General features: G+C 40.1%; 1 protein-coding gene across 1 annotated transcript in view; it reads left to right on the top strand.

Moving 5' to 3' along the window:
• The window catches only part of cep112 (centrosomal protein 112), a 358,450-nt gene that overhangs the window by 242,489 nt on the left and 92,391 nt on the right, over positions 1 to 23,570 (top strand). Inside the window, exon 22 of the mRNA XM_068003888.1 lies at positions 14,451 to 14,681. Coding sequence (XP_067859989.1) covers positions 14,451 to 14,681 — 231 coding nt within the window. The remainder of the gene's footprint in view (positions 1 to 14,450; positions 14,682 to 23,570) is intronic.

Raw genomic sequence — 23,570 nt, 5'->3', positions numbered from 1 at the left:
TTCCCCAATCCTTGAACTTAACAGTCACTGTTGGAAGCCATTTGACAGAATAACCCCCAACTGTGGACACATTTGAATCATCAAACTTATGGATGAAATGTGCATTGTCAGCATGGAAAATGATTTAGATTAGTTCTGAGCTTTTTTTTTTAAAAAAAACTTTCAAATGCGTTGTGTTTTTGAGCTGTGTACCCAACTCTATCAGCAGGAAGGAAAGAGGCCTGCCTGAAATGACTGCAGAAAGATTAAGGGAATGTGGTGAGATAAAGCTCCATGTCTGCATCGCCGTCAAGTACGGTAAAACCGGCATAAAAATAGCCCCAAATTATATTAAAATTTTGGGTCAAAGTCTGAGGACATTTATTTTAAAAATACTGAGTCGTAAAAGGACAAATGAATGTATCAGGAGCAACCTAAAATATTTTACTGTTTCCTTGAACATTGAATTCCTTACCGCAAAAAAGCCACAAAAATAGGTTTAAGTTGTTCAACACTCTAAAATGTGGGTGGGAGGGCTGTTTGTTTTGTTAAGTCTGTCCATATTGTGTTGGCGCTGTTAACATGGTGCCCGTTCATTTACACCTGAAGGCGTTCACACCGCACAGTACGTTATCTTAATATAAAAAAGGTAATTTTAGAAGAAAAAAATAAATGAATCATAACTTCAGATGACCCACAGTTGTTTGGTATAGAACATGAATATGAAACCGTTTCCAACAAAAGAGAAAACAAATCCACTGTGCAAGGGCGGGTCTGCTGTGCTAAGCGATTGCTTTGCGTGGGCTGAGGGACTTGAAGCTGTGAAGAGTCCTGGGGTCCATACTCAATTTCCCGCGAAGGCTTCTTCTATTGGTTTTCACGTACATCTGATTTTTGTTAAGCATTCACAGGGAGAAGACTACTCGAAGAACCACTCCATTATTTTAAAACCGTTACCGCACGAGTGGAATTTTTCCAGTGGCTGTTCTTTATTTACATAATTTAAGCATACCAAACCATTGTATCTAGCCATGCCAGTCTGCTTATGGTGCTCTGTTAGGGCTTTTGACTTTCCACATTTGTAAATAGACCATTTTGAAAAAGCTGAAACCCCAATAAAATCCCCAGCCTTTTTAGCATTTTGGGGGTGCAAACAGAGACACAACGTTTGAGAAATTAATAGATTTTAAGATGCATGTATTTTTTTTTAAAGTATCATTTACATACTTGAGTGAAGGGTATTGTGACCAGCGCTAAATAAACTAGATTATTTGATGGAGAAGCAATTTTATAAGGGAACACGCCATGAAACCAAGACATTTCATTTGGACCACAGCTTCCAAAAGTCACAAATGAATGACTTAAACATATGTGTAAATTTTAATGTGAGGAGACTATTTATTTCAGTCTGCCCGCGAGGTGCTGGTCATTTGTCCCTGAGGTTCCATCTCATCCCTTGTTTGGCTGTATGAAACTAGCGAGGCACAAGTAAAGGAAGTGTGCTGTTTCCAGAGGCTGTAGTCAAATGGCTTCAGCTGTTAGGTTCATAATGTATTGCCACAAGAAAAATCAGCTGTCCATCAAATAATGTGGTTTTATTTAATTCTATTAAAATAATACATTGTAGTAAAATATTTAATTCAAATAAGTATATACATCAAAAAAAATCGTGGTTTTCAGTATGCTTCTGTTTAGCGCCAGGAATCGAACTATATGAGAGAATCTTTCAGCATTCCAGTATTTTCAGTAAAGTCTATTAGATCATCCCTCAGTTAAATACTGAAACGTTACTGGATGAAGGATAACTTCAGTTGATTATAGTTGAACTTGATTGAAGGATAGCTTTATGATGTCATGGTACATTTGTTTAAGAAGACTTTAAAAAATATATATTTTTGATGATCTGAAATATAGAAAAGGATCTCTAAAGTTGTGATTGAAAAGCAATAATGAGCTAAGTAATGTGCAAGTTGTGCGTTGCTTGCAAAGGTTGAGTGTAGATTTGAAGATCAACATTGTCAGCATTGGTTTTGTCTTATAATTGTGTATATTCTCAATTTGGCGATACTATATGTATGTGTCACTTATTACTCACCTTAAATGATCTAAATTTAACTTCTTGATCTATTAAGGCTGCAGAGAAAAAGTATTTCTTAGTCCCAGAGGTTTATTCCATGCTACATTGCTCATTCCATGCCAGCTGTCAGAGCAGATGTAGGGTAGTGTCCTTAATTAAACTATTTGCATACTGTTGGGGAATTTTAAAGCTGCTTTACTTTGATAGTGGTACCCTTGCTAGTTTGGAAATCTGCTGCTTTTAGTATATAAAAGTCAATCTCAGAGATTTAAAATAGAATGTCTTCATGTCAAACACTAATCCTGACCTCCAAATACAACTAGGGAGGTAGGAACTGGACATTTTGAGTAATTGAGAGTAAACTACGCTAAAACTGATCCTTTTTAATCCAAATCAAATATTATTTGGAAGTTTTTGACGATTTGGAAACACTCATAATAAAGGGAACTTTATTTAATTATAATGAATGTTCCAGTGTATGTTTTGCTGGTGTGGCGTTGGAGAGCCAGGACTTCATGCTTGAATTTGGTCACAGTCCCCCGACTACAGCATAAAACACAATGGAATGTTGATTATGGTCATGAGTGTGTGGTTAGCAAGCTGTATTAGGACAAGTAGAAGCAATGTGAGCAGCAAAAAAGATACAAGGACATGCCTGACATAACTTCAAACTATGTAATATCAATGTCAATAACTGAGAGAAACTCATGGCTGATGACATGAGCTGCCGAGCAACAATACGTGGCCGTGTCAGATGTTCCAAGCACCATCGTGTAGATCTCCAGAAGGAGAAGCAAAAATATGAACTGCAGCAGCCTGCTGATCCCAGACAGGCTGCTTTGGTCTGTGAAATCTAGGAGAGGTTTTGTCTCTGTATCGGCTGTAATAATCATCAGCACAGCTATCAAGATTGATTCTCTTTCCAACAAGGGTATTCTTTCCAACTTTTGAGTATGAAGGACTACTGAGGTAACAACTGAGCTGCAACAGTTGAGCTCATCCTAGGAGGACCATTTTTATCACCTGCTAATGCTGTTCTTTGTTTAAATATGGCAAGGATTCTGTAGTCCATGTAAACAATGGTGCACTTGTCAACAAAGTAACACCAGCAAGAAATTTCCACACACTAAGATGAAATATTGGAACAACAGACTGTCTTGCAGTGACTGCTATGAAGAGCTCTTTGATGATCAAGAAAGCAGTAAATCCGGGTTACTTTGATAATACTATTTTAAGAGCATGGGTTTATCCTGCAGGACTTTCAATGTTCTGCTGTGCCTTATGGTATCCTCCCCATGGAGTTCACAAATAGGATCTCTCGTGCTTTTCTGGCTAGACTTTTGCTATCAGTGGTAAACAATTCAGATGTGTGCATTTGCCACTTTTGAATTCATATTAAGCAAAATCTCTTAAAGAGGTGATCATTTTTAGAATTATTTCTATGCTTTATTTTATATGGAACAATTGACACCCCAGAGTCATTTGAAGTCAGTAATTTCACCAAGGTAAGATTACTGCCTCATAATTACTCCTATCTACTCATAATATTTTTAATATAGCAAATTTCCTGTGGCACTGCTCACAGTATGTTGGAGGATGTACGTTTTATAAGAACAGGAACATCATACCATGTAGCACACAATGTATTATTCTGCTGCTGAAGTGTAGGTTTGTGTTCATTTAAGGCTACAAAGTAAAATTTCTATTAAACAGTGGGTTGATACAGAGGTTAATTAGAAATCTGCTGCTGTTTTAAAAAAAAACAACATACACTAGGTAAGAGAGATGTCAATTAAGAGACTGCAGATATCGTGGCTCTAAGATTTTGTCTTCTTGGAAAGTTCCTTTGTTTCATTATACTTTCCTTTGAAGTGTGATACAGAAAGTTGAGTATGATAGTTGAGTGTGTTAGATGTACCATTTGTATAATAATATTGTATAAATATTTTTATTTTAAGGTATTTTCCCCACTACCATGTATTCATCTCCCTACATAAATGAAAGGTCAGTTGGGCCTCTGCCAATACTGTCTCAAACTGGGCACCATGTAGTGCATGTCTGCAGCTGAGGTAACTGTTTTTCCCCATGACATGGGTTGGTTTGGAAGCTTCACATACACAATATATCATGGTTGAAGTGCCACAGGATGATAGAAAGCATGCCAGGAAGATCAGTAGACGCAAGAGCCAGACTGCCACACCTGACGTTACACTACCAACTTGGCACAACTACCTGGCAGTGACTGTAGGAAGCTGGCTGTGCAGGCTCCAGATCAGCAGATCTGTGTTATCTGCTATAAGGACACCTGCAGGGAACCTACACCATAAGGACATCATTAACAGTGGAGGGGAAGAGCACCTTTCCCCTCAAACCTTTTTGCCTTGGCCTCTTTCCAGGATAGATTAGAAATGATCTGCAGTATCAGCCGATATGCTGCCCACATTTATATCAAACAGATGACATGTGTCAGCATGGCCAACACTTTCATCTCCTTTCCTATTGAATAACACCAGCAGCATAACATGGCTGCCAATGTCATCATACTGCTGCATTTTTTAAAGTAGAGTGAGCATTGACAGTAGCCATATGGCCATCCTGCAGTGTACTGGGACATTTTACTACATTAACGGTGCTATATAAATGAGAGTTGTTGCTGTGTGTCAGTAAGTAACTGTGCATCATGCAGGTAGGTTATGTTACAGTGATTGTATATGTGACTCCTTGAAAGATGTGAGTATGTTAAGGATGTCATTTGTAAGTTGCAACTTGAATATATCTCCTGATGGAATTTCTGCATACATGATAAGCAAAGAAAGAGCAAGATGGATGTGTGAGGGCTTGACATGGGCCAACAGTAAATGTGGAACAGTTTGACAGGCCACACTTTATAACATGCATACTTGGTGTGTACCTGGTAAAAAGGTACTGTTGGTTAGTTTTACCTTGGCAACCTCCTTGGGATGTATCATCTTATTCTGCATCCATCCAGAGTTCCTGTGGGTACTGTTCACAGTGTTGACCCTGGCTGACAGCTCTTGACAACTGTACTGCTGTCCTCAGAAGATGGTGCCTTGAATTGCCAAATCGGAAAACCCTACTTGGTTCATGTAGCACCACCTCCAATTCGCCAGCCACCAAACAAGGGATTTGGGGGAGCGCTGCTCTATGCCTTGACCACAGACTCTGTTTCATGCTTCCATGTTTATTTTGCCAGACTCTCATTATGGACCAGATGCTTGCTGTGAGTAATTTGAAAGACCAACCACTGAAAATCCTAGGAATTAGCTCGCAAGCGGTTGGCAAATGTTCATCTTAAAATATATCTTTAAATATTGTAGAGAATCACTCATGCTGGACTGCATTAAAAGGCAGTAATCCATCTCAGTTGCTATAATGTTAATAAACTGAGAAAGTAGTTAGATCTGTAAATGTGAAAAAGTGACTTGCTAATTAAATGTAATCAGGATGCTATATTAGCGAGGTGAGATGACTACAACTCGGTTACTATGGCAACTATCAGTTATCAATTATAAGTCCATGAATTATATATTCTTTATAATTCAACCCCACCTTGTTAAATAAAGAATTGAGGTTTCTGTTGGGCATATTCACAAGCGCGTTATGACACTTGTGTGTCTATCTGTTGAATAAATATCTACTCCAATGGTAACAAATAGAAAACCATGTTTGAAGATGTATTACATTGGGGGGAAAAAAAGCAATTATAAAAATAACAATTGCTGAATTACCGGTGAATTTATTCAGTAGGGTGTGAAGTTGCATGAGAGAAGAAAATTGTGTGGGCAAAATCATATGTAATGAGTGTTATGCCATGCACTGTGCTGCTCACCCCATGAGATTGTAGATTGACAAAACTGGTAAATGGGGTTTCAAACTTTATGGGTTTTCCTAGCTATTTTAATGTTAAGTATCATAATCATATGAGTTGTTTACCCATGGTTTATAAACAGCAGTGTGAGATGATACATATTTCCACCAGTATAGCTGAACAGATCTTTCATTACTGAGGGAATCACAAGTGGGTTCTGGTTGGATTCACAGGTGAAGTTAATTATATCACAGTCCTGGTTAGGACACATTCTATTTCGAACACCTGTTTTTAAGGGAAAACAAGTTGATTTGTGATTTGACTTTGTCATTATGATGCCATACAAGTAGAATTATCAAGTTTATTATATATTTGAAATCATAGAATAATACAGCACAGAAGGAGACCGTTTGACCCATTGTGTCTGTGCCGTTTCTCTGAAAGAGCTACCAATTAGTCCCAGTCCCCTGCTCTTTCCCCATAGCCCTGCATTTTTTTCCTTTAAGTATTTATCCAATTCCCTTTTGAAAGTTACTATTGAATCTGCTTCCACCACCCTTTCAGGCAGTGCATTCCAGATCATCATAACTTGCTGAATAAAAACAATTCTCCTCATCTCCCCTCTGGTTCTTTTGCCAATTATCTTAAATCTGTGTCCGCTGGTTACTGACCCTCCTGTCAGTGGGAACAGTTTCTCCCCATCTACTCTATCAAAACCCCTCATAATGTTGAACACCTCTATTATATCTCCCCTTAACCTTCTCTGTTCAAAGGAGAACAATTGCAGCTTCTCTAATCTCTCCACATAACTGAATTCCCTCATCCCCAGTACCATTCTGGTAAATCTCCTCTGCACCCTCTCCAAGGCCTTGATATTCTTTCTAAACCATGGTGGCCAAAATTGGACACAATTTATCCTCACAATAATTATAAAGAATATTTTTCTGCATCTATGTCATTTTTTTTGGAGGGCCCAAAATAGCCCTCGTTTTTTTTCCATGGCACTTGCGATATCATTGCAACAAGTTGATCCTAAGCTGAGCTGATTGTAATATTTACTGAGATGTCGCCATTTCATTTCCCAAGGCCATCTGGGCCACCTCTCCAAAAGCTGTGTAGTCTGCACCTACCTTCTGATGCAGATATAATTGGTATCAAAATAAAGCATCTGCAGAAGCCAACAGCTCCTTGGCATTTGGATTTTTTTTGATACCTCTACTCTCTTGATAATTGTTATACCTTAAATTTTTTTGGTAATCTTTAAACATTTTTTGCTAACAAATCTATTCCTGAAATCCTCTGCCATCTAAACCTTAATCTTCTTTGATTATGCACAGTTTACTGTGCATTAGAAGATCTTTATTTTCATTGTGCTCCTTCCCTCTATCAGAGTTAATTAAACAGAATTATATAGAATAATATTTATAATGTAATTGCTATAGAATAATGTATCAAAGCATTGCTTTGGTGCCTGTTTTCAAAAATGTTATCTGCTGAAGAGTTACTATGGAACAACATAAACAGGAAAATACATACCCTGACAGATTGCAAACACAAGGATGTCTTGTGATGGTTTAATTCATTATAAGCTGACTTGTTTCCCAGGCACAGCCTTTAACGGAAACTTCTTGCTCCGTTTCTGATTAGCATCTTCAAAGCCACTGACAGCTGTCAGCCTTTGAAGCACTATCAAAAATATTAGCCTTTTTTTATTCCTTCATAACCATTGTTTTTAATTATGGCCGTTACATGAAGGAAATACTTTTGGTTTAAATGATGCTGTCCTTTCATTGAGTCACACAAATGCAGTTGAATAAATTGATCTGGAATCAAAGCAGTAAGTTTAAAGGGAAAGGTTTGAGTGACGTGGACCTAGGACCAGATGGGGCTTTATGATGAAAAGGGTTTAATCCCAGACCAGGAATAGTTTCCATCAGTGGAACAGTACAAAGCAATTCACATATTGCTTGCTAGAAATGATCTTCTGCACACTGATCTTCTCAAGACTTGCAAATGTGGCATTAGCTAATATTCAGAGAGATGCTTTCCTTTCATCCACCTGAGACTTAAGATTGCAGTACAGTATTCGAATAGAAAATGAGAACTGCAACACAGATATAAGGTTCAGCTTCTAATTTGTATTCACTATACATGTCACTGCAGGGCGTGCAAGCACAGGACAACTGTTTCACTTAGCTACTAAGTTGGAAACAGTTCTAACTACCTTCTTTAAATTTCACCAAATAAATTAATGATAGTTGAGTGTTTCTGAAATTACCATAATAATTAGGCTGTGCCCTACAGATTCAACCTCTGCAATTAGAATTCTCCTCAAACCACTGTAAAATATTTAATATAGCGAACAATAGCCTGTAAAGTCAATGCGCCTTTCATGTATCACTTCAAAAAAAATGTGGCAAGAATATCTCTGTTCAATTTATTCTCTTATCCTGAAGGGATACTGATCTGGGATCTTTACGAATCATGAATCCAGACCAGTACCATAGCTCAGTGCCACTTGGAACACTGTTGTATTGGCCCTGAATTGACTGTGTAGTAAATTGAGATCATCTTTTATGATCATTAATAACTAGTCAATAAAACATAATGATTAGATGGTGTTCTGCTTCAATTTGGCTGTCACCGCCCCCCCCCCCCACACACACACACACACACACACACACACATATATATATATATATATATATATATATATGTAAGCACTCTGGGTTTTTGATCTGTTCTTGTGTAACTAATTGGAAGATCCTTTTTTAAAATTGCAACAATAGCAAGACACCTCCACTGTGTTTAAAGGAAAGATTCTGTCTGTGAAGATGTTTACAGTTCCTGTTATTCCACCTCACATACAGCTAGTTAGAATGTGCACTTTGAGAATTCTTCGTAATAGTTGTACTGACTGTTTACATCCACCATTTCATCTAGTAATGTAAATTTTCTTTTCATTTTTAATATTCTTGCTTTTTTCTGTTTTGTTTCCCCCCTTTCTTCATATGTATTCTGTCTGCTCTGTACAGTAGCTCCACAAGCAGACTAGATTCTATGCATACTAATGTTCTGATTCCAAGCACCAACCACAAAGCTTCCTGGATTTGTTAAAGGCAAATTGTGTTTAACTAACTTGATTGAGTTTTTTGATGAGGAAACAGAGCGGGTTGATGAGAGCAATGCAGTTGATGTTGTGTATATGGACTTTCAAAAGGAGTTTGATGTAGTGCCACATAACAGCTTGTCAGCAAAATTGAAGCCCATGGAATAAAAGGGGCAGTGGCAGCATGGATACGAAATTGGCTAAGTGACAGGAAACAGAATAGTGGTGAATGGTTGTTTTTCGGACAGGAAGAAGGTATACAGTGGTGTTCCTCAGGGGTCGGTACTAGGACCACTGATTTTTTTGATATATATAAATGACTTGGACTTGGGTGTACAGGGCACAATTTCAAAATTTGACACAATACTTGGAAGTGTAATACTCCTACTTAGACCAAAGTTAATGCTTTTTTTGCTCCCACCACTTGAACTGGAGAAGAATGCTATGCTTCTAACTGATCAAAGAACAAGGAGCTCTTAGAAAAATCCTGAAAGCTGGAGAGTACTTCCTTCTTTTGTCAACCCATGAAAGGTCTAAGGAACTTTCCATTAGTGTTTCTGGAGGTTATTCAAGTTAACTCATTCTCAGAGATGTATGACTTGTAGTTGAAAGTGATTTCAATGAATCCCTTGGTTATAAGGGTTCATTTTGTCCTCGTCGGCTGCCTCCATTAATGCCGTAGTGCCAATGGCAAACTGAACATTAATGGTAGTGAAACCTTTGACAAGACCATCAAGTTTGATTTCACCATCAAAACTGAAACTTGATTTCATAGTTAAGACTTTTCCATAAGACTTCCACCACCTAGAAGGACAAGGGCAGCATGTGCATGAGAGCACCATCACCTCCTCGGTCATGCACCATCCTGACTTGGACATATAACGCAATTGCTTCATTGTCGCTGGGTCAAAGTCCTGGAACTCCCTACCTAACCGGGTTGTAGGAGCACCTTCACAACATGGACTGCAGTGATTCAAGAAGGCCCACCACCACCTTCTCAAGGGCAATTCAGGATGGGCAATAAATACCAGCCTTGCTAGTGACACCCACATCCCGAAAATGAATTTTAAAAAAAAATTCCAATGGATATCACAGATTTTCTTAGCAGTCATGAGCTGATCGAAAATGTTGATCTCCTACCTCATTAGATCCAATAAGAATGTTTTGTTAATTCTCAGTACCCATTACTGATTTTCAAAATAGAGTGGCTCATTTCTCCATTTATTCTGTCTTTAACTGATTGAGACCCTTGTTTTTCCGTAATTACGCAAGAGTTTCTCTCAAGTCAGTGGTGAGAGAAATGTTATCTATACTTCCCAGCTATGAATTGGTTCGTGGCTATCACCATCACCATAACAGACCTCCCTCCTAAGACAAGGGGCCAAGTTTTCTCCAGCCTCTATTCCTAAAGGCACAGACACCTGCTGAGGTACCGTTTCACAGCTGTCAGCCACCCTATAGTACTTCACCCATGTAACCATTTCTCATGGGTAAGCTTAGGCAGCGAGTGTCAGCAGGCTATTGTACTGTGGGGCATCACAGCCGAGCCTGAATCTGTCCTTGCCCAACTTTCACATGTATACACCTTCAAGCAGGCATCACCGGATACTGCATAGCCACAGGACCTATGGCAGATTTTCCCTCTACCCAACTGAGCCACTTGACCTGCTGTCCTCACTTGAGATCAGGTAAATGGTCTGTATGACATGGTGCTACACTGAGCAGTGCATTTACTGATTAATCCATCAGGGGAGCCATAACTTTTCTTTCCTGCAGAGGATATCCTACAGATGGCTTTTGAAACCTCTAATACTACAGTCTGGTTCTCAGTCTCTGTTCTAATTATTATTTGACAGGTTTCGGTCTCAACTACAGATTTTCTTGCTTCCTTATGAGGAAAGTTAGCTCTTTGAACCTAACTTGTAACTTGAACTTTAATCTCTAAGTGGCACAAAAGCCCTAAGGGCTCCTGTCCAGTACCAAATATTATTCTGGGGCATCTCAACAAAGGTTTCCATTCCTCACTCTCTCAAGCTTAAAAGCCCTTCTTTTGGAAAGGACTCCAGTTCCAGGCAAAAGTTGTCTAAACCAATTTTCAAAAATTTATGCTGGGGGAATCTCCTACAAGTATTGCTACATTCTCATAGAATCTCCCTCATCCTTAAAATTATGAAAGAGTGCAATGCAGTGCAACCTGTGATCTGGGCATTCTCTGGTAATGAGATATTTGTACCTATTGTTGTTTAACTACTACAAATGATGTGGAGATGCCGGTGATGGACTGGGGTTGACAAATGTAAGGAATCTTACAACAGCAGGTTATAGTCCAACAGTTTTATTTGAAAATCACAAGCTTTCGGAGGCTTTCTCCTTCGTCAGGTGAAGTGTGGGATTCCTTGAAGGCTACCGCATTTATAGTCAGAGAACAATACCTGGTGATTACAGATAATCTTTCCAACTGCCCGTTGTCAAGGCAATCAAAGTGTTCAGACAGAGAGATGTTACATACAGGACCACCGAATATACAAACGGCCAGAACAAAAGACAGAGAGAGAGAGAGAAACATCCGAAAGGAAGAGAAGGAGAGAGCATGACCCGTTCTATTAAAAACAGATAACTTTTTTTCGCTGGTGGGGTTACGTGTAGCGCGACATGAACCCAAGATCCCGGTTGAGGCCATCCTCATGGGTGCAGAACTTGGCTATCAATTTCTGCTCGACGATTTTGCGTTGTCGTGTGTCTCGAAGGCCGCCTTGACCTGTATGTAACATCTCTCTGTCTGAACACTTTGATTGCCTTGACAACGGGCAGTTGGAAAGATTATCTGTAATCACCAGGTATTGTTCTCTGACTATAAATGCGGTAACCTTCCATGGAATCCCACACTTCACCTGACGAAGGAGGAAGCCTCCGAAAGCTTGTGATTTTCAAATAAAACTGTTGGACTATAACCTGGTGTTGTAAGATTCCTTACATTTACTACAAATGAACAATCGATTAGTGATTTCTATTGTTCAACTAACAACCAACATTCCCAAAGTCATCAGAGGCCGGAGCTTAGTCTTCATTGGAGCTTGTTTTCTTTTTCTCCTGGCTTTTCTCCCATTGGTGTATATTTACTCAACAACAACAGCAACATATATTTAGCTTTTTTAACTTAGAAAAACGTTTCATGGCACTTCACAAAGGCGTAAGAACAAAAATGGACGCTGAGCCAAAGAAGGCAATATTAGGAAGGGTGACCAAAAGCTTGATAAAAGAGGTGGGTTATAAGGAAGGTCTTAAAGAAAAAAAGGGACTTGGAGCAGCAAAGAGGTTTAGGGAGGAAATTCCGGAGTGTTGGGCCTAGATGGCTGAAGGCACGCTCATCAGTTGTAGGGCGAAGGGAGAGGGTAATGCACAAGAGACCAGAGTTGGAGGAACGCAGATTTCTCGTAGGGTTGTAGAACCGGAGAAGGTTACAATGATGGCGAGGGGTGAAGCCATGACACCAGAAAGAGAACTTTAAATATGAGGTGTTGGGGGTCCCGGAGCCAACGTCGGTTAGCAAGTAGTGGGATGGGATATGGGCCACAGAGCTTCGGAGCTGAAGTTTATGAAGGTAGAGGAAGGAGACCAGCCTTAGTCGAATCTGGAGGTGACAAAGGCATGGCTGAGGGTTTCGGCAGCCGGTGGGCTGAGGTTGGAGCAGAGGTGGGCAATTTTACAAAGGTAGAAATAGGACGTTTTTGAGATTTAAAAAAAGGATTTTGTGTTAGAAGCTCAGCTCGGGATCAAATAGTATGCCAAGATTGTAAACAGTCTGGTTAAACCTGAGGTAGTAGCTGAGGAAGAAGTTGGAATCGGTGGCGAGAGTATGAGTTTGTGGTGGGGACAGAAGACGATGTCTTCAGTCTTTCCAGTGTTTAATGGGAGGAAATTGCACCTTATCCAGGACTGGATGTCGGACAAGCAGTCTGACAACACAGAGCTAGTGGAGAGGTTGAGAGAGGTGGTGGAGAGGTAGAGTTGGGTATCATCAGTGTACATTTGGAACCTGACCCCATGTCTTCACATAATGTCGCCAAGGAGCAGCATGTAAATGAAGAGGAGGAGGTTGGCCAAGGTTAGGCCCTTGGGGGACTCCAGAGAGAAGAGAGTGGGGCAGGTAGAGAAGCTATTGTTGGAGATGCTCTGTCTATGATTGGATAGGTAAGAGTGGCAAGTGAGGGCAGTCCTGCTGAGCTGGACAACGAAGGAGAGGCATTTGAGGAGCATGGTATGGTCGATCGTGTCAAAAGCTGCAAACAGGTCAAAAAGGCCGAAGAGGGAATGACATTTGTGACTTTGATTAGGGCTGTTTCAGTGCTGTGGCAGGACAGAAAGCTGATTGGAGAGGTTCAATCATTGAATTGCAAGAAAGATGGACATGGATTTGGGAGGTGACAGCACATTCAAGGACTTTGGAGAGAAAAGGGAAGTTGGAGATGGGGTAGTAGTTTTCTTGGACAGGAGGGTCAAGAGTGAGCTTTTTGAGGAGGGAGTGATGATGGTGGTTTTGAAAGGGAGGAGGACAGTACCTGTGGAGAGTGAATCCTTTACAGTGAAAGAGAGAACTTTCACAATGTCAGGATGTCCCAAAGTACTTCACAGCCAATAAAGTACTTTTTAAAGTATCGTTGGTGTTGTAATGTTGGCAAACGTGGCAGTCAATTTGCACACTGCCAAGTCCCACAAACAGCAATGAGATAAATAAACAAATAATTTGTTTTATTGATGTTGGTTGAAGGATAGATGTTTGCCAGGATATTGGGACAACTCCCCTGCTCTTCTTCGAATGGTGCCGTGGGATCTTTTCCATCAGCCTCAGAGAGGAGATGTAGCCTTAGTTTTAATGTCTCATCCAAAAGACAGCACCTCTAACCATGCAGCACTCCCTTAATACTTCACTGGCACATCAAACTAGATTATGTGCAATACTCATCACAACCCTACTCAGGGAGTCTACGTGTTGGGTGGGTGTGGGTGTGTGTGAGACCTGACTAACTTCAGCTTCTTTCAAGAAAGGCCTCTATACATAGAAGATGAGAAGGCCCAACTTCCCCTCTTCTAATTTCTTTAAATACTGTTTATTGTATTATAATCTAGCTCATGTATCTTTCTGAAGAACACTTGTGAGCATGGTTTATGTAGGGAGTGCTGCCTCAGGTGGAGGTATCTGACCACGTTTTAAAAAATTTTTTGGATCCACCATGCAATCAGAGACAAAATTCAAGAGTGCTGTGTCTGGAGAAACAAGAGTTACTACTACAAGCAGCATTTATTTTTTAATTATTTGAACATTGTATATCCAGAAGTAGTTCCCAAACCAACTAATAATAACAATGTTAGTCTTGCAGTTTTTAATGAGATTGTGTCCTTATTGTAAATTTGTGACTGAATGCAATATTTAAAATGGACTGTTGCTACTTTTACAGACTATTGCAGAGTTGGAGAGCCAGGTCCACCAGCTACGTGAAGAACTTATCCAGGTCAACTCTCAGCGAAAGCAGCAGCTGGTTGAGTTGGGACTGCTGCGTGAGGAGGAGAAGCAGAAAGCTTTGCGTGATCACGAAGTTACCGTCAATAAGCTGAAAGCTGAGATGGAAAGGATGAAGTTGGAGTTGCAGAAAGCAAATGCTGCTGAAATGGAACAAACTGTAGAAAAGGTAGGCTGCATGTTTCTGTGTTTGGTTTTTGAAAACTTCGTTCATGCTATGCAGAAAACACAGAGTAGATGGGCCAGTTTATACATAAATAAATGAAGCAGATGGTACAAGAAGTAGCTTGATGTAATTTAAATAATAAACCTCGATGTATTTGGAATCCTGTAGATAGTAATTTTTTTTCAGCAGGTTTCAATTATTACAATACCATATTACTGGTTAGGAATAGCTTACATTAATGATACTTTACACAGTTAAAGGAGCCCATTTCTGTTTTCAGTCAATTGATTTGGAATAATATGAAGGGAAAAACAAGAATTTGAAATTGTCCATATTGAATTTTTCTTCTTCCTTACCTCCCTTTTCCCAAGGACTGGAAAGTCATGTTACTGACAAGTCTGATTGTGCCCAGCTTTATGCTCCATCTGTGAAATTCACTGAAATAGATTATTCATTTTAAAAATGTCAAGAAGTTGAGCCTGATTTAGTTAGTTCTGCAATCATCAAACTTTAAATGCCATGCGCTTGCAGTGTTAATGGCTGTATTCTGATGTATTTTCTTTGCAACAGTCTAATCGTGTTCATACAGAGCAGTAGGGCATAATTTTCTTAGCATCTTGAAATGGCCGATGATGCTATTGTTTAGCTATGACATCCCAAATAGAAACAGTGAAGGGCATTCTGACCTGATTGTCTTAAGAAGCCTACAGGGTTCACTATAAAGTGGCATGACCGCTGCTATTTTTAGCCCCCAAAGCTTCAGATTTTGAGCCTTCCTGGCATGACTTCAGTTTCTTGCAATAGATGATATCATGTGAATGTATCAAGAATTTATTTTTGTCAGAGTTGAGTGATTTATCTGGCAGAAGAAATCGTTTAGAAGCTGATGAGTTGAAGTCATGTGTCAATAGGCAATGAAAATCTTTTCTCATGAGAAAAGTCTAACCACTTGAAGATATTTCAAAGTGAATCTGATTGAAGTATTTTGTGGTCTCCTACTTCTATATCAGGCTGTAAACAAATGTATTGGAGTTGAAAGTAGCCAAGCAGTGCAATGTGTCTGTGATGTGAAATGCTGAGTAGTGTTTTTCTGACCAAGGGAAAGAATGAGAACATCGCATCACTGGCTAAATAGACACTGACAGGAAATACATTGGTAAGTATAAAAGGGTGGAAAGGACAAGCTAGAATTTTTTTCCGTTAGCTTTCCTAAAGCATTCATGTCCAATGGATGAGCAGAACTTGTCGCCAGGCCTCCCAACAATGCCGCTGCGATTCAGCTGCTAGGCTGCATGTGGTTTTCTTGTTGTTTTCCTCACCCCTTTCCCACAGCTTGGGAAAGATCACTAACCCAGCAATGTTATAGGATGAAGAACCGGTGTTTCCTACTGCCTGCTGCTCCAATATACTCTGCCATCCTATCGCAATGTATTAAGGTTTATTCGCTGGTGTAATTTGCGACAGAAGCATTTCTGCACATCTGATATTTATAAATTTGTAATATTTCCAAATGATTTTAAATATCTTGTGATGCAGTACATTTGTGAGATTTGCTTGTATTATGTAGTACAATTTACACAGTTTCTGCATGTATTACTCAATCCTTTTCAAATCTTCTACTTTTTGTAGGTTAATCCTTTTTGTGATAATACTGACACAGTTAAAATGTATTGTGGGTCAAGATGGATGGAATCATGCCTTCCTGGCATGACTTCAGTTTCTTGCAATAGATGATATCATGTGAATGTATCAAGAATTTATTTTGGGTCAAGAAATTGACACTTTTAAGAGATCAAACAATTAATGAAGCAAAAGAGAAGGATATGGGGGAGGAGATAAATCCTGAATTGGTTGAATGATATGAGAAATACTATCCTAAATAAGAGAAAAATATTAGAGAAATTAGTTAAGCTAAAGCAGGACAAAATGCTGGAACCTGATGGGTTACATCCAAGGATCTTGAAGGAAATGGAAGAAGAAATGGTGGAGGCCCTAGAAATTTTATTTCAGTGTTCTTTTGAGAGTGGATGTGTGCCAGAGGACAGGAGAGTGGCCAATGTAATACCCATTTTCAAAAAAGAAGTCATAGCCAGCCCAGGTAATTATAGCCCATAGTTTAACATCTGTGTTAGGGAAGATTTTGAAATGTTTAATTAAAGATCAAATTAAATACCTATATGAAGAGAAAATAATTAGATGCAGCCAACACAGATTTCAGAAGAGAAGATTGTGTTTGACAAACCCTTTGAGGAGGTGGTGGTTAAATGGAATGGGGGAAACACAACGGATGTGGTGTACTTGGACTACCAGACACGTTACCATACAGGGGACTACTGGAAAAGATTAAGGGGTATGGAATTAGGGGCAAGGGTAGAAAATTGGATTAAAAACTGGCTGAAAGGAGGAAACAGAGAGTAGAAGTTAATGGCCGTTTCTCCGAGTGGCTGCAAGTGAGTAGTGGTGTCCCACATGGTTCTGCTCTGGGATTGTTTCTGTTCACAGTGTACATCAATGATTTGGATATAGGTCTAGAGGGTGTCCAGATTTTCAGACAATACTACAATAAGAGAAACAGTAAATAATTCTGAGGATCAAAGGAAATTGCAAGGGGATATTGATAACAATAACAACTTGCATTATATGTATAGCTTCTTTAATGTAGGTGCATCACAGAGATGTATGGAAAGAATGGATCATAGAATCATAAAATGGTTACAGCACAAAAGGAGGCCATTTGGCCCGACCGGGCCAAAGAAGGGATTTTGGGGTCAGTAACCAAAATCTTGGTCAACGAAGTGGGTTTTAAGGTGGGTCTTAAAGTAGAAGAGGTAGGTGGAAAGGCGGAGGGCTTTAGGGAGGCAATTCCAGAGCATAGGGCATAGGCGGCTGAAGGCACGGCTGCCAGTTGTGGGGTGAAGGAGGAGTTGATGCACAAGAGGCCAGAAACAAAAAAATTAGAGAGTTATAGGGGGTTTGTACAGTGTTTGGCTGGAGGAGGTTATAGAGAAAGGGAGGGGCATGCCCATGAATGGATTTAAACACAAGGATGTAAATTTTAAATTTGAGGCATTGCGAGACAGAGAGCCAATGATGGTCATCGAGGATGGGGTAATGAGTGAGCTGGTTGTGGTCAGAGACCTGACAACTGACGAAACAAATCACATTTGCGGCTTGTGGGTTCTAATGCGGACAACCACCACCTTCACCGCCAACCCCCCACCCCCCCCCCCCCCCCCCCCACTCTGTGTGTGACCAGAGTTTCTCAGCTGTTGTACTACTAGGTCTCCAGATTTCGTGATGAGGTTATACAAGAGCAAGGTGAACGATTTTAGCAGTTAAACTTAGCGCTCTTCATTACAGAAAATATATCCGGGAGATGCATTCTTTCAAGGACATCTGTTGTGGATTATTTTTGGTATGTGTCTGTTGAGTCGCGCCTTCTTGCTACATACCATATGTGTGCATGTTGTCTAAATTAGACTTAATTTACATGATGTCTCCGCTCTCACTAATGAAATGTGACAGAGAAGCAATAAACTGGAACATTAGTATTGCCTACCTGGACCCAGTTGGATTTTATTAAAATAAAGTGGATATCCTGCTGTTACTGGAGCAAAGTGAATGAGATGCTTTATTTGACTGAAGTGGGAGTGGGCTCCTTGTGGATTCACAGTGTGTACCCTGAAACCTCACCACCTGAACGCTTTCAGTCAATAAACAAAAATTGCTTCAGTTGTTCTGGCTATGTCGTCACTCCTTAAAAGAAAACAGAATTACATTTTTATTTTATGATTTTGTTTTTTGATTTTTATTTTGAATAATCTTTGCAGAAAGCTAGTGCTGCATTGTGTTCCATTTGAATGGCATTGACGGTAATTGTATTGTATGAGGAAGGTAAAATTTACCTAGGGCGTGAATCTGCATTTAAAAATTCAAGGAACTTAGACAGGGCAATTAGACTGAGAAACAGATTTTCAAATTTCAAGAAAGTTTGGGTAGAAGCGCAATTCTTTTAATAAGAATATCGCTGCCCTCCAAGGAAGAGTGGAATACCTGGTTTCAAATATGAGGTAGCCCGAGTCTAGCTGTTTTGGTTTCATTTCTGAAACACCAGTCTTTGGTCGTCTTTGAGTTTTCTCTTCAAAGATTTGCTCTCACATGAGAGTAAAATGTGCACGCACAATGCCGTTCTCCTTCCTGCACTGGCGCCGTGCAAGTAGTCAGTCCTGTGAGGATTTGATTTTTATTGCAGCATTCAGTATCCTGAGTTTTAGCTAGAGCTTTGAAGTGTTTTTTTAAGTAAAATAGTTTAGGTGTTTTTCATGGCTGGTGGTCTGATAGTAGTTATCTGATCCCCAATGGACCAGTGATAGCAAATCTGTCTGTTTTCCTGACAGTCATAATGTATAGGTGATTGGAGAGGGAGGTAATGGATATGAATATTTCTGATTTAGTGGGAGGAGGCCTGAAATCAGTTCATACTGCCTGTGTTTAAGCTCCAGTTTCAAATATTTAAATGTTAACGTTGCCGAAGTATTTGTTCCTTACATAGTGTATGAAGTACAGCTCCAGTTCTCAGCCAAGAACACGTAACTTCACCACAACTTACATATTGATTCCTTCAACTGAACCCTTAAAAGATAGGGAGAGACTGATTTTCTGTCAGATGTTGTACTTGCATGGCAAGGATCAAAGAGAAACAGAATTGTTGCTGCTTTTGTAACTTCTTTCATGGCAGCAATCTGTGGCCCCGTGTGTAATATTACAGTGGTATTCAGTGACTGGTGCTCCTGTGTCACCACACTGGAACTGAGGGATTAATATCTAATGTGTATTGCTGCAGGTGAGTTGTGCAGATACATGGTGACCATTAAGTGGCCCTTTTAACTCCAGTGGTATAAATCAGCATAACATTTTACGGTGCCTTTTTGTTCAGTTGGTGAGATATCGAGTTGAAAGCACTGCTGACAATGTCACATGTCTTGAATCATTTAGGGTTATAGGTATCACTGAGGGCCTTTCAATTTAGAATTTAGAAAGATATTTATTCATGCAGATATTTGAAATAAATGGCGTAGCTCACTGGGATGAAACCCTGCTCACAGTTGGTTATTTTATTAGTAATAACATGGGCTTTGGAAGAGTGAACTCTTAAAAAGGTGTTGTGCAAGATATCAAATAGAGTATAAATTGGTACATAGCAGGGAGCACAGTGGCACAGTGAATTGGAGATGATTGGACATTGCACACACCAGCAGGTCTCCACATGATGAATTCTCAATTTTAATCCACCCACAATTTGAACCCTTTGATCTTAAGGAAATAATGTGCAAATATATTTTTAATTGTACGGTATTTTCTAATTGGTTTTGCTAATTCTACTTTCTTTAAAATAAGATTTTCCATCTTATTTTAAAAACAAATGTCATACTAGTAAAGAAGATAGGTACACAAAGTTTATGATTCAGCAACGGGACACACACCCTGCTCAAACACAGTATCTATTTAAACCTTTTATGCACCTCCCAGGTCTAATATTAGAGATGTGACAGTTCCCAGCACACCCCTGGAGCTTCTGCAGATAGAGATTTTCGATCCATTCTTAAACTCTCTTTTAATTTCTTGTCCTCGCAAAGAAGAAACTGTATTGAATTAGTTTTTTGGGAGACATTGACTTCAGGAAAGTAAACGAATACGAACAAGTCTTGACTTTTTACACTTTTGTAGTTTGCTTTAACATTAATTATACCACAGCCCTTTAAGTGCCGTTTTTAGAAGCCATACTTAACGTATGTTATCGAGGGGACATTTTCTATGGGTTCTTCATTATTGAGGAACTGATAAAAGAAGCAGACTATGTCAGAGTATCCTAGGGGCTGTATACCTGACAATATATTGCATCTATGTATTTTTAAAATGAAGATTTTGTCCTTTGCTTTTAGCCACTTCGGTAATTAAATGGACTCTTGGACATCTTTTAGTGAGCAGTGATTAGGCAATAATGAGCCAGAAGGCATGTATGTATCGGGGCTTTTATCTCCCACATGAAGCAAAATACTAAAATATTAATTATTGAAGGACAAAATCCCATATATTTGCAAGCCATCCTGTTTCTATTCTCATTAGTTCCTATCTGGTCTGGGGTAAGGAATCCAAACATGTTAACTTAATGTGTTTCACATTGTAAATGGGCGATGCCTTTACAACACAGTACAACTTTTAAGTCTGGAATGTCTGGGGGTTGATGATATGGCCCCCACACAAAGCCACTGCTGCTGTGTGGATGCTATGTGCACCTGCGCACAAATGAACTGACTTCTGTAGATGACACGAGATCAGCTCGTTTGTGTAATTTTGTGGTGTGCCTGGCGCATTACTCAGGCCGTGCCAGGAGCACCAGATCTGAAATGTCAGGCGCCAGCAGTCGGTAAAGGGCTACTACTTGCCCATTGTGCACCAGGTGATTTTCTAGTGGGTGGCCGTGAATCTGATTTTAATATTTATGCCTCAGGCGCTCCATTCGCATTATGGGATAGCTGCTTAACTTGAATAAAAGAAGGACCCCACCCCCTTTGCATTCGCTGCCTGTATTGAAAAGAACGGGGAGATAATATGTGAAGTGGGACTCCCATGTGCTTCAGTGTACCGGGTCATAACCAATGGATTATCAGCCCTATAGTCGCAGCAGAGCATATTTAAGCAAAGCATGATGAACAATACAATGAAATATTATAGTATAACATTCTCAGAGTGCGGAGAGGGGTAGAGCACTGTAGAGCCAAGCACAGTGTATAATACACTACAGTAAATCACACTCTGTCATGGTGCATCAACTACAGTATACAAAATACCAGCCGAACTAAAGGCTCTTTTATCTTGTTCTTTGGCTGCTGGCTTCCATTGCATCGGTCTCCTGCAGCTGGCATTCACCTAGGTAATGTTACCTTGGTAAGGTGTCAGCCATGGCTCAGTTGGTAGCACTCTCGACTCTGAGTCAGAAGGTTGTGGGTTCAAGTCCCACTCCAGAGACATCAGCACAAAATCTAGGTTAACACTCCAGTGCAGTACTAAGGGAGTGCTGCACTATCGGAGGTGTTGTATTTTGGATGAGATGTCAAACCGAGGCCCCGTCTGCCCTCTCAGATGGATGTAAAAGATCCCATGGCACTATTTCGAAGAAGAGCAGGGGAGTTCTCCCTGGTGCCCTGGCCAATATTTATTCCTCAACCAACATCACTAAAACAGATTATCTGGTCATTATCACATTGCTGTTTACGGGACCTTGTTGTGCACAAATTGACTGCCGCGTTTCCTACATTACAACAGTGACTACATTTCAAAAGTACTTCATTGGTTGTAAAGTGCTTTGGGACATCCTGAAGGCGTTCTATAAATGCAAGTCTTTCTTTCTTTTCTTCAATGCCGACAGACTTTTTTAGGCTTAGAGCAAGGAAGGCCTGTCTCTCATTGGATCCTCCGGGCTGCCACTGGCCTTAATGGGGCGAGTAAATGCATTGTTGAGGTGGCAGCAGTGTGTTTCCTTGACGACATCATCACGCACTGATGTATTTATTATCTGATTCCTGATGACATAACGCAGCATCACGATGACAATACTCTGCTTGCACACTGGTGACTATGTCACAGCCTCCTGTGCCCCTTCTCTCAGCCGCAGGTTCACTGGGGGACTATTGGCACGATTTAGAGGTAACTTAATCAGAACAACACTTTTACACAGTCTATAATGTGAAAAGGTCTTTAAACTTCGAAGCACCTTATTTGGAACTGGAGCCTTTACCTGCAGAGTGATGGCTGGAAGGTCCCAAGGTGTTTTGTACAGTCTGGAAGGAAAATAAAAAGACTAGGTTTGCAAAGCGCACACTTGGTGCAAAATCACTGGGAGGTGATAGGAATCATTACTGTCAAGACAGTAATAATCAAACAAGGTGTGCTGGACCTGACCTCTTTCTGAAGAAACCTTTGAACTTTTCTACCCAGTCATAAATAAAACCAAGACAGAGTTGAGGTCAGCCTGCAGCTCGAGCAGTATCAGCTGACTTCTCCGCCTCCTCTGTCATTTGAACTGGATTGGCCAGGCTGCTAGGTGGAATGCTTTGTGGTAGTGGAGGAAGAGCCAGCAGTAAAAGTGGAAGTGGCCTTTGCTTGCATTCCTCGCAAACTGTGTACCATATAGCCTTATATGCAGTGACATCGGTGGGCACTGTAGAGATGTTTGTGTCAGTGTTTAACTATAGATGGACAAGCTTAGAGGCAGAAGAGAGATGTGTGGGATAATGTCTTTGAAGGCAATACTTTTATTTTTCAATTTTCTCCCTCAGCTTGGTTATGTTATGGTATGTTATTCCATGGTTGCTGGAAGCCCACAAGCTCCTTCCCTCACTGGCCCATTCTTTTTGCATAAGCCCAGGCAGTGAATTAAAATGAGTGGATGGAAAATCGCAGGCTGTATGCACACTATTTCCTGAGGTACGCTCCCTCCTGGGAGCGCCACGTGGTGCAGTCCCCCCTGTAATCCTTTCTTTGTCTTTATAACAGTACCATTCAAAACTACTTTTTAAAAATTCATCAGCTTTGCCTGTTAACACTAGCACACCTCTATCCTTCTTCCAGATCAGCTGAAGCTATGGATTTAACAGTAAGTTGATCATATCTGTCACTGCCTTAGGGATGGCATCATACTGTAAGTAGGTGGGGCGTACATGATTGCTCCCTCTGTCTAGATTCAAAATACTGCCTCCTGGCTTGATGTTTTTATAATTATATTTTCTAATTGGCAGGATGTTTGTGGCAGAATCTTATAATATTGGTGGATCTTCTGCCAACAACTCCAATTAAGGCGTAACTGCTCCTTTTAACAAGCTCATTTGTTGC

Source organism: Heptranchias perlo, chromosome 23 (genome assembly GCF_035084215.1).
Source record: "Heptranchias perlo isolate sHepPer1 chromosome 23, sHepPer1.hap1, whole genome shotgun sequence".
Classification (NCBI taxonomy): domain Eukaryota; kingdom Metazoa; phylum Chordata; class Chondrichthyes; order Hexanchiformes; family Hexanchidae; genus Heptranchias; species Heptranchias perlo.
Note: the sequence above shows the minus strand (reverse complement) of the source record. Positions and strands in the feature narration are given on the sequence as shown.